The 12,448-nt window shown below is 43.9% G+C and overlaps 1 protein-coding gene and 1 long non-coding RNA gene across 2 annotated transcripts in view; both read left to right on the forward strand.

The window, feature by feature from the left end:
* Positions 1-12,448, forward strand: part of FNDC1 (fibronectin type III domain containing 1) — a 112,033-nt gene that overhangs the window by 76,119 nt on the left and 23,466 nt on the right. Inside the window, exons 15-16 of the mRNA XM_043888618.1 lie at positions 8,171-8,239; positions 10,189-10,338. Coding sequence (XP_043744553.1) covers positions 8,171-8,239; positions 10,189-10,338 — 219 coding nt within the window. The remainder of the gene's footprint in view (positions 1-8,170; positions 8,240-10,188; positions 10,339-12,448) is intronic.
* On the forward strand, positions 6-4,820 carry LOC122684504. The gene is made up of 2 exons (XR_006338068.1): positions 6-1,337; positions 4,416-4,820. It is a non-coding gene; the product is annotated as an uncharacterized LOC122684504 (long non-coding RNA).

Consider the following 12,448-nt stretch of genomic DNA (forward strand, 5'->3'; position numbering starts at 1 on the left):
TAACCATCTTCGTTCTGTTGATAACTCACGTGGTAGAGTGGCATTTCAGAGGGGGGTTGCAGAGCCTACTGGATGCAGTGAGTGAGGCATACAACTTCAGATCTAAGTGGGCTTCCTCTGTTTTATCTGGCAACCCTTGTCCCCACCGAGTCAAAAATTTGAAACATGAGACATTGTTGGTTTGGACCAGCGTTTCCCAAAGTGTATTCCACTGGATATTTGTAGATCGTGCGTGCATGCCAAGTTGCCTCAGTCATGTCCGACTCTTTGTGACCCTGTGGTCTGTAGCTGCCGGGCTCCTCTGTCCACGGGATTCCCCAGGCAAGAATACTGGAGTGGGTTGCCATTTCCACTAGTAGATTAGTACTTGTTATAATAATAATTTAGAGAAAAGGTTCTGTGATCAGCTATGTGATTCAGACAAAGTTAAAGGAATTTCTGACTGTTGGACTCACCACTGAATAGTCTCATTGTGAATTTCCAAGAATAGTAGTATTTCCCAAGCATGTTTGAACAGCAATCCCTCAGACGGTAAAGAATCTGCCTGCAGTGCAGGAGACCTGGGTTTGATCCCTGGGTCAGGAAGATCCCCTGGAGAAGGAAATGGCAATCCACTCCAGTATTCTTGCCTGGAGAATTCCATGGACAGAGGAGCCTGGTGGGCTATAGTCCGTGGGACTGCGAAGAGTCAGACATGACTGAACGACTAACACTTTCACTTCTTTCCCTTTGAAAAATGCTTATGCTTACATGACTTGGCTCTCACAGGAGCGGGACTGTCCACTGGCTACGACTGAGCCCTTTCCCGATCTGGGACACCCAGTCCCAGCTGTCCCGTGTCCCTGCTGGGTCTTCTTACTGAGAACACCCCTCCACTGCTCCCCTAATGAACAGAACCTGGGGACACTTTGGGCCAAATCACGGTGGAGCCAAGATGCTATCATCTTTTCTACTTGTCCTTGTTCGCGCTGCTTACGGGGAGGTCATCTGTATTTGCCTCAGGCTCCAGAAGGCAAATTCATCTCCTTCCCCTCAGGCTGAAATGAATTGCCCTGCAGGCTGTAAAGCTTCTGTCTTTTTAAGCTAATGCAGAGTGAAGACCCTTCATTTCAGGAATCACACGCGTTCCCTGAATTTGTAGCCCACCATCATTCAAACCTAACCAATCTGAACGTGAATGCTGTCTCCAAGTTGAGAATTCTGCTTGAAGTTAGTCTTTCCATGAAAAAGTTCCAAATGAACAGGAACACCTGATGTATCTGAAAAATTCACACCAAAGAACAGGAACATACTGAAGAGGACGATCGGGAAGAAAATTCTCACACTGCCAATTACAAGTGAGTACAAATTTGAATTTACCTTTGGGTTTCTGGTATGAAAGTATCTTGTACTTTCCTTGGCTTCTTCAGCATACATTGGTGTGGCTATTATTTAATTGAAGTATGTTCTTTACTAATAGGTTATAAACAGAAGAGTTGCTGTTTGGATTTGCTTCTAATTACTACTACTACTATTATTATTAATATTTTAAATTTTCTTTTGCTTTTATGTAGGTCTTTTCATTTCTTTTCATGTTCTTTTCATTTACTTTGTAATTTTGGACTTTTAGTTGCCATTAAAGTCAGATTCTTGATATTTTTGTTTCTTCTTTTCTTTGCAAATCATGATAGAGATGTATATTTTTTTACTTTACTCCTGTGCATTTGTCTGATAGCCTAGCCTAAGCCAAATTAGTGTCTAAGGTTAGTAATAGTTTCCCTCTAGATAGCATTTTGAAAATAAGGACAAAGTCTTGGAAAAAGTTAAATCTGGGGAGAGCACTATATCTTAATTACATGTCCATAATTTATTATTTAAAAATGCTTCACTACGGCTCACCTTCCTTTTTCATTTCTGCTGTTCCACTAACAATTTCATTAAATATTTTCTTCCTAATATTATTTCTAATCATAGTTGTTTCTATTTATGAAAAACATCTTTAATAATAGCTTTCTTGACATAAAAGTCACATGCCAGAAAGTTCACCCTTTTAAAGTGTACAGAGTTTAGCGTATTCATAGAGTTGTGCAACTTTCACCGTTACCAAGCCCCAGAATATTCTCATCACCCCGTGAACAAACCTTACACTCATTAGTAGTCGCTCCCTGTTCCTGCTCCTCCCAGCTCCGGGCACCGCTCATCTCCTTTCTCTCTCTCTATTTGTCTGTTCTGGACATTTTGTGTAAATGGAATCCCGTGTGAAATGTGTCCTTTTGTGTCTGGCTTCTTTCACTTAGCATAGTTTGTTTTCAAGTTATCTGTACTTCATTCCTTTTATTGCTGACTAATACTCCATTGTGTGGAAAGACCACATTTTATCCATTTAGTCTGCTATGAATAATGCTGCTGTGAACATTTTTGGACACCTTTTTTTTTTAAATGTCTGTTTTGAAGTCTCTTGTGTAGAGTTGTTTTGCTGGTTGGTAACTGTGTTTGACTTGTCTCCCTACTACTTTTTAAAGAATTTTAGTGGGAGGATAATTGCTTTACAATGTGGTATTGGTTTCTGCCATACAACAGTGTGGATCATACATACATCCTCTCCCTTTTGAACCCCCCCCCCCCACCTCCCGCCCCGTCCTGCCTTGCTGGGTTGTCACAGAGTACCAAGTGGAGCTCTCTGTATAACATAGCAGCTTCCCACGAGCTATCTGTTTTGCATATGACAGTGTATGTTTCCATGCTACTCTCTCAATTCATCCCACCCTCCCCTTCCCCTACTGTGTCTGTAAGTCTGTTCTCTATGTCTTTGTCTCTATTTCTGTTCTGCAGATAGGTTCATCGGTACCATTTTTCTAGATCTCATATATATGTGTTAATATACGATATTTGCTTTATGTTTAACTTTTCGAGGAAGCGCTAAACCGTTGTCCACAGCAGCTGCACTATTTTCATTCCCCGCCAGAAATGTATGAGGCATCCAGCTTCTCTCCATCTTCACCAGCACTTGTTATTATCTGTTTTTTTCATTCTAGCCATTGTAGCTTGGATTCCTTGTACTACACTATTTAATAGGAGGGACTTGAACGTCCATGGGTTTTGGTATTCGCAGGGGCTTCTGGGCCAATTCCCCATGTGCACCGAGGGACCACTGTAGTTCAGTCCACAATGTACACTCACAGGTGCTGGGATTCCGTGTGTACAAACGTGTGCCTTTTACCAAGTGCATTTTGGCCATGGCACTTTGCAGCCTAGTCACCCGAAATTGTTGTAAGGATGCTGACTTAGACCCTCTGCCGTGATCACTGTGAGAATACCTGCCCTTCTGAGACTCCCCTCCTCAGCCCCCAGCTAGGCAACCATTTGTCATTACCTTCCGTTGGCAAAGTCCTAACATTTTGTTTCTAGACCTCCAATTTTTTTTTGGACTTTTATTTTATATTGCAGTAGAGCCAGTTAACAATGTTGTGGTAATTTCAGGCGATCAGTGAAGGGACTCAGCAACACATGTACATGTATCCATACTCCCCCAAAACCCCCTCCCATGCAGGCTGGCACATAACGTTGAGCTGTACAGTAAGTCCTTGCTGGTTATCCGTTGTATTAATAACTATAGCAGTGTGTACATGACCATCCCAAACTCCCTGACTATCCCTTCCCTTCCCACCCCCACCCCCCGCCCCCCGGCAACCATGAGTTCATTTGCCTTTGAATCATTTGTAAGTTCATCTGTATCATTTCTTTTTAGATCCCACATATAAAGGATGTCATACAATGTTTTTCCTTCTCTGTCTGACTTACTTCACTGGATATGACACTTTCCAGGTTTAGTGATGTTGCTGCAAACTGCAGGATTTCATTCTTTTTAATGCCTGAGTAATATTCTGCTATATATATATATGTACCACATCTTTTTTATCCATTCCTCTGTTGATGAGCATTTAGGTTTCTAGCCTCCAATTTTAAAAATCATCTTTTCAAATATCTTAGTCTTGGCTCTCCTGGTTTTATAGTCCCGTCTTTTCCTTGAAAACGCTGCTTTAACAGTGTTCTGGGAATAACCTTGTGTCATTAAATTATTCAGTAATTTAAGCATTTTTTTCTAGATACCATAGTTACACATATTCCGTATGCATAGATGCATATTATATGTTTGTTTCCAGTGTATTGACACCTTTTCTCTCTTTACACACACACACACACACACACACACACACACACACGATTTTTTGCTTGCTGTGACTCCTCTATTAAGTAGTAAAATCCTTGCAGTAGAGACAGCATCCTCTGTTTCATCTCAGATCCCTGTGGTACCCAGTTATGCATCTTTGGATATCTAAACCATACCCTGAGCCATAGGCATGCTCCGTTTTCTAACGGAGAAGTTAGAAAGTCTTTTGAGAAGTCTTTTTTTACCGGTGATCCTTTTTTTTCAGGTTCCATTTTGACAGCGGATCTGATGGTATCGTGTGTATTTGGAAATGTTATACGCCAGCTGAACATCTTCAACAATTTGTAACATGACCTTGGGGCATGTTTTAGAAGAGCATCAGTCATTATGGAAAACAGTTCCCTCCTGTCACAGCTCACTCGCAAGACAGAAAATACAAAGAGAATAACTGAAAGTTCACTTGAGCTGGACCAACCAAATAATCTGCAAATATCCTTGGGTTTCACATGACTGTAATTTACCTTCTCTCCAAACTTTTAATGAGAAATCTACTTTAACAGTTTTTTTTTTTTTTTTAAATCTCTGGAACTAAGACCCAAACATTTTGCACTCTATTTTTTTTTTTTTTAATTTCATGACTGTTTGGATAAAGCTACTCGAAAAATATACATATATAAACTGTACCACATGGTTGGTGGCTGGCTGCTACTTTTATTTGAAGAGGTGGAAGCTTTTGACATCGATTTTGGTTTGGCTTAAAAACATTCAGTTATATGTAGCTCCAGATAGTCCAAATTGGCATTCAGGTGGGGCAAATTCTGAGGGTCAGCTTTTCAAAAAAAAAAAGTAAATCTGTTTCATTACATCTGGAAGTTTCTTTGACTTGGAATCAAGATGGTGCTATTTTAGAAAAATTATCTCTGACTTTATTTGGTTTTAAAACAAAAAAAAGGAGCACTGAATCACTCAATAAGATGTTTACTTTTGCCAGAAGACTCAACAGTCACTCGTCTCAAGAAGTGATCCAGGTTCGCAGGTGAAAGGCATGGTTTCTGTGGTCTGGTGCTGGACCGGAGTGCTTCAGCTCCTTAAGGAATTGTACTTAGTATCAGGAATCCATAGAGGAGGCCCTAGACTTGCCCTCTTTCTCATTCACTCTGGACTGCAAAAGTTGTACAATTTATTCATTTTGACCTGACCAAAAATAATAATGAAATGAAATGAATCTGAGCTGATAATAAGCCACAAGAGGACTATATTCTTGAAAGTTAATAGACAAGGGAAAGAAAATGGTGTCATGGAAAACAACAGCAAGATAACCCCAAATGCTAGGTGGTGTGAACTTGAAAACTCTGATTTAAACCAGCCCAGAAGTAATTCCTCTTGGATCCAGGCATATTGACATTGGAATGAACTGGAAAAAAAAAAATCTTGTCTAATCGTTTTTCTCAAAATGCCCATCCTGAAGGGTGAATCTTTTACCACCTCTCTTTGATGACATTTGCTGGCCACGTCGGAACACACCCAGCATCACCACCTCCATGGTGAGGAGGCCCATACATCTCATGGGCCTCAGGTGTCTACAGGGCTTTTCACTACGATCCAGAGGGGCCAGACAGGCGAGGCGAGGTCGCCACTGTCCTCCGCTGCTGGAGCTGTTCTGGCAGCATGACATTCATGAAGTGATTTGAAGTAGGCTCAAAAAAGCCTAATAGAAGTATTCTATTTGGAATATTTCAGGGGAATGATCAGTTATTTCCTAACCATAAACAAAATTAAAAATTGGTGCTTGTAATTTTTTAGTGAAGGGGGTTTATATACTTTTCTAGTTCTATTCCCCCTTCATTATGCTGCAGAATGATGATTCTAATAAAGTGCCTGAAGGTTTACAAGCAAAAGACGGGTTCGTCCAACTTTTAAACAGTGGAGGCAGGTTGATGAAGTATAAAGTCTGGAACCGAGGCCTGGCAGTTCAGTTCTGTTTTAGCTCTTTGTCCTTTACTAGCTGTGTGACTCCAGGCGTGTTATAAATCCTTGGTGTCCTTGGCTGAGAAGTGGGTATAATCAACCCCACGTATCTGGAGATTTATGTGAGGATTAACTCAAACAATATATAACTGACAGTGCCGATGCCCCAAAGGCATGTGATACATCCTACATCCTGCTTCCTGTCTCCTCACTCACCCTCTCTGCCTCTTAAGTGTGCCTTGGATTGAGAGTTCTGTATAATTTGCTGTGGCTTCAGGTCAAAGGAAGTGAAGGAATTCTTCTGAACCTTTTTTTTTTTTAATTAGGAAATCTTTTGCCTCAATATTTCACCAACTGCAGAGAAAGGATCTCCTTTTTTAGCTGCATCTGTCTCCCCCAAGCAGAGAAGTCATGTATGGATTTCCTCCCATCTTCCCAAAACAGCTTCTGCTTAAAGCAGTACCCAGCTCGTGGAGGCAAAAAACTGTTTTTTTGCTTCAATCACTCACTTGTTTGAACCAAGTTTTCATCCATGCTCTTAATCACTTTTGTTGTTATTTTTAGTCACTAAGTCGTGTCTGACTCTTTCGCGACCCCTATGGCCTCTAAGATCTTCCCTAGTAGCTCAGCTAGTAAAGAATCCACCGGAATGCAGGAGATCCAGGTTCGATTCCTGGGTCAGGAAGATCTGCTGGAGAAGGGATAGGCTAACCACTCCAGTATTCCTGGGCTTCCCTGATGGTTCAGCTGGTAATCCGCTCGCAATGCGGGAGACCTGGGTTCGATCCCTGGGTCGGGAAGATCCCCTGGAGAAGGGAAAGGCTACCCATTTCAATATTCTGGCCTGGAAAATTCCATACACTGTATAGTACATGGGGTCGCAAAGAGTCGGACACGACTGAGCAAGTTTCACTTCTCTTCATGGACTGTAACCCTCCAGGCTCCTCTCTCTGTGGTATTTCTCAGGCAAGAATACTGGAGTGAGATGCTATTTCTTTCTTCAGGGGATCTTCCTGACTCAGGGATCAAACCACGTCTCCTGCATCCCCTGAACTGCAGGTGGATTCTTTACTGCTGAGCCACCTGGGAAACCATTAATAATAATAATTTGAGCAATGGTTCTTATAATTAGGGCTTCCTGGTGGATAAAAAAAAATCAGATATAAAAGACTACAGATTGCAAAAAAAAGTCTACAGGTTGCATGTATAGGATAATTCTGTAGTCATAGCAGATCTAGTGGCTTTATAAATAAAACCCAACTTGTTTGTAAAGAGATGTTTATAATCACTGGAATATTATTTCCACACTTCATAGGCAAGTTAAGAAGTTCTAATCATTACAGATTTAGCTCCTGAGTCACTGAGAGGGGATGGAAGCTTAGAGGGAGCAGCGAAGCCAGAATAGAACAGAGGAGAGGCAGGAGGGCACCTGGATCATGTGAGCGGCAAGACCAGGGGATGGAGAGAATGAGTGAAAAATCAAAGTGAGTCGCTCAGTTGTGTCCTGTTCTTTGCGAGCCCATGGACTTGCAGCTCTTCAGGCTCCTCTGTCCATAGACTTCTCCAGGCGAGAATACTGGAGTGGGTAGCCATTCCATTCTGCAGGGGATCTTCCCCACTCTGGGACGAACCTGGGTCTCCCACCTTGCCGGCAGAGTCTCTGCAGTCTGAGCCACGAAAGGCCATGAACAGTGGAGTTCCCTGCCGTCGGAGAACGTCTATTCTCTGGCCTGCCCCCCTCCCCCGCTCCCTCCCTCCCTCCCTCTTCGCGCCCCCACCCCACCCCCAAGTCCGGAAGAGCGCCCTCTGCTGGAGGGTCGGGAGCGCAGGGAGGAGTCTTTTCCAGTGCACCCCCTGAGCACAAAGCAGAGAATCTCGGTTCCACCTCCGCGTTCTGAGGCTCTTCCTCCTGAAGAAGCTGAGGCTGCCCTGGCAGGGGAGGCTTATCCTCCTGGAAGCCAGCAGCACGGGGCTGGATCGCCGTGCCCCTGGCGCCATGCTGAGAAGAGAGCCCGGGGCATTTGCTGACTGCCCTTGCCTTCTCCTTCCTAGATGAGTTCTCGGGGCTGGAGACGGACACGGCAGAGCCTACAGAAGAGGCGTACGTCATCTATGATGAAGGTATGAGCGAGTCCAAGCACATCGCTGGGGGTACTTTTCTGATGAGAGAGGCTGATGTTCCTTACCAAGTGCGTGCACAGTCGCTCAGTCTTGTCTGGCTCTGCGACCCCATGGATTGTTAGCCCACCAGGCTCCTCTGTCCCTGGAATTCTCCAGACAAGCACACCGGAGTGGGTTGCCATTCCCTTCTCCCGGGGATCTTCTCCACCCAGGGACTGAACCCGGGTCTCCTGTGACTTCCGGCTTGGCAGGCGGACTCATCAGTACTGAGCAACCTGGGGAGCCCTGGGAAGGCGCGGTGGGCTAAGTGGATGGTCTCAATTTCTGTTTCCCTCGGAACTTGCTGCTGGAGGGCACCGCTTCGAGAAGGGTGGTGGTACTTCCCTTCCAAGTTACCTCCCCTCGCCTCATACAAATTTGATCCAGAGGAAATTTATGTGCTTGACACACAGATGTAGCCGCCAGACAAGACCCCGGGGCCCCCTTCTCTCCTTCCCAAACCTTCTCCTCCTTCTTTTGGAAATTCTGGAGTTACTTCAGTCTGAGCCCCCCTCCCCCGCCCATCCACATTAGTGAAAACGACTTAGTTTAACCCAGTTCCAGCTTCCCTTCTTGGCTCTTCTCACTCTCATTCTTTCCTGTCCTTTTCTAATTACATTAAAAAAGCAATGCGGTAGATGTGCTGATTTTTTTAAAAAATCAGAATTTTTCAAGTGAAGGTGAAGTTTCTAAGATGAAGAAGAGGCTTGCTTTGCATGGCGTCTGGTCACTCCATTCACTGGTCACTCCAATCACTGCTGTGATTATACTTACCTCCCTGTGGTTGTTCTTGTGTTTTGTAAATTGCCTCCGAAATGGAAGGAAATTCCCGTAGAAAGCTTGTCCCCTTCGCAGCCTTTGACACTTGGGGTGTCAGCCTCACTAATGTGCTCAGTCTGCTGGCTGCTGGTTGTAGATTCAAGGTTCTTCAGTCACAAATGTGGGAATAACGTCACCTCTGATGCAGTCACGATCTTCAATGTAGTGGTTTAATCCCCCAGTTTAAAAAAAAAAAAAATCAGACTTGAAAGAAAAACAGCAGATGTGAGAAAGCAAAGGAAGTTTTCTTAGCACCTTTGGAAATAAGACTCTATGATTTGGAGCTGTTGAAAAGGGAGCAGAATTTTCTTTTCTTTTTTGTTAATGGATTAGTTCTCTCAATAGGATTAGTCCCACCTCCCCCTCAGAAAATAACCCGTACGCAGGTGACAAATTTTTTTAAAAATCAGATTTCTTTTCTTGTGTGACTCTTATGGCTTTAAAAGGGAAAACTGTTTAGGCAGAGAATGGTTATGGACCAGTAACAGGAGCATGCTAACCTGGGTAAGTTCTAAGGTTCTGTCCAGCTTTGATTCCAAACATCTCATTTTTCTTGTTATGTATGTTTCTTTTTTTACTTTTTTCCTTCCTTTCTTCTACCTGCAGCTGCTTTTTCCTAAGGACTGAAAAATGGCGGGGCGGGGGGCAGTATTGTTTTGTTAGCAACAAATTCTGTTCAGGCATAGCGTTTATTCTAGAGTCTGCTGCTGCTACTAAGTCGCTTCAGCCCTGTCCGACTCTGTGCGACCCCATTGACGGCAGCCCACCAGGCTCCCCCGTCCCTGGGACTCTCCAGGCAAGAACACTGGAGTGGGTTGCCATTTCCTTCTCCAATGCATGCATGCATGCTAAGTCGCGTCAGTCGCGTCCGACTCTGTGCGACCCCATGGACGGCAGCCCACCAGGCTCCTCCGTTCACGGAATTCTCCAGGCAAGAGTACCGGAGTGGGGTGCCATTTCCTTCTCCAATTCTAGAATCTGTTTGTGTGCATATACACTTTAGTGTCATGTTCAATCTTAAGGTATCTTTTGATGGCACATGGCGCCCTTTTCTGGACGTGCCCAGTTACAAAACCATCGTATCATTTCAGATTACGAAGTTGAGACCTCGGCGCCACCGCCCACCACCCAGCCGCCGACAACCACCACCACCACCACGCCCGCCGTCATCCCGCCTGAAGGCTCCATCAGTTCCTACCCCGAAGAAGAATTTGATCTGGCTGGGAAGAAACGTTTTGTCGGTAAGTAGAAGTTCCTTAATCAGAGAAGCATGAGTTTGTAGCTCTCATCCTTTGAAGAAGAGCAGAACGCGTCTCTCGGCTTGGCGGTGGCAGCTCGTTTGGAGCAGAGGTTTTTCCCAGGGTGAGGTTTCCACTTGGGCGTGTCAGTGCGTCAGTCCTGTTTAGATGCTTTCTGAACGTGAACTTGCTCTCTGCAGAAGTCAGGGGAGCAGGCTCGCAGGAGAACATTTGGTATCTGATGGAGCAGAGTTTAGAGAGGCTGCCTTGTGTAGATGAAGAGTAAGAGACACTTAATAATCATCAAGTCCCGGAAATATAAGTATTTTTGTTATAGCCAACTTTTCTGAGATGAGACTTTTACTAGGCCTTGCCTGCACATTGGTTTTGTTTGTTTGTTTTATTGTTTTACTTATTTATTTAGGCTGCTTTGGGTCTTAGTGGTGGCATATGGGATCTAGTTCCCCGACCAGGTATCAAACCCAGGTCCCCTGCTTTGGGAGCATGGCGTCTTAGCCACTGGACTGCCAGGGAAGCCCCTGCGTGTTGTTTGTTAACTTCGTCCTAAAAGATGAGCAGATTGATGAATTGAGCTACTAATATATCTTACAGTCTCAAAGAGCTGAAGCTGTTTTCTTGAGGTTATTTCCTATAGTTTTCATTAGCCTCAAGAACTTGTGATCTAGAAATTGACCGTATTCCTCTTTCTCAGTTATTAAAACAGTTTCAGGAAGAAATTCTATGTCACTAAACTGTATTTCATTCCCTTTTGGAGCCTTCTTTTCCCATGCCCTTAATGAACTTTGCTAACAAGGCAGATTAACATATCACTAAGTGGAAAAAAAATAATTTATTACTGAGTGGAGACAGGCAACAGCTTAAACTAATATCACACTTTTCTGTTTCCAAAGCAAATGTTCTGCCATCAGCAAAGAACAACTCTTGCCAGCCAAGATGTAGTATTGAGTGTCTGAACTACTCGTACTTGAAGAACAAGAATCTTAATTGGAAGGAGGATTCCTGAGGCCAGTGGTAATGCTGGCCCCTGGCATGCCGCGGCCTGGCTGAATTCACCGAATGTTCTGACTTTTCTCTCTGTGGTTCCATGACAGAAATTGAAATGCTTTCAGTGCTATTATTAGCTGTTCCGAAGACCTCTTCAAAGACTGAAAGGCTTACTATTGTCTGGCTGTTTTCATATGCCTATAACTTTATAAAGCACAGTAGACAGCTTCCCCAAACTTCCTGATCAAATCCATGCACAAGCTCGAAACGCCTAATTTTGTACGGATTATTGGAAAACAGAGGACCGTAAAAATAGCTTTCAGTTCTAACAGCCACTGGGAATGAGAGGCTGTACGAAGAGAGGCAATGGGATGTTTAGCAAGTTCTAGGAACTGTTACTTGGGAGCGCTTGGGGGTATTGAAGGTATAAAGCCCCAAATCCAATCCCTTGGCTTTTCTAAGTTCTAGTGCATATATAATAAGAAGTCTTGTGGGCTCCTTCTCAGCACCGGTAGGCTCAGCTGGAGCGTGGGTTATCAGTTCTTATCCTGCCTTAATCCTGGGGCCCTTGTATCTGCTGAGACCATGTGTGTGGGAAAAGCTTGAAGCTATCCATAAATGCGAGTCGCTGTTATCGTTCTGAACGGTAATGTTGTAGAAGGTTGTTCAGGCCTGGCCTATGCAGACATTCCAGGGGGTCATGTGAGTCCCCTGATGTCCCAGGGGAGGCCAGCCAGGACTGAGGCTAAGGTTGTACATCTTGGCTGGTGTATGTTTTTTTTTTTTTCCTGGTCCCAAGACAGTCTAGATAATGAAATGTGTTGAGAGAACTCCAAATTGGATTCAATTGTACCTTTCCAAGTTTGAGGACATAGGAATGGCAAATGCCGCAGACTTCTATTAGACATTAAATTATAGTTTGGAGAGGTTTCAAAACCACTATGAGGGCATCGATGTTGATGGGGCAATGGGATCTTTTGAAACCACCAGATTGAAAGATATAATAAATACGTGGATCCTTTCGGGAGAGCTATGGATGAGCACTTGTGTTTGGCCTCAGAGCTGATGACTCTAGATGTTTAGCAGAAACAGACTGAATGTTGGGTCT

The sequence above is a fragment of the Cervus elaphus genome, chromosome 26, assembly GCF_910594005.1.
Source record: "Cervus elaphus chromosome 26, mCerEla1.1, whole genome shotgun sequence".
In the NCBI taxonomy this organism is placed as follows: Eukaryota; Metazoa; Chordata; class Mammalia; order Artiodactyla; family Cervidae; genus Cervus; species Cervus elaphus.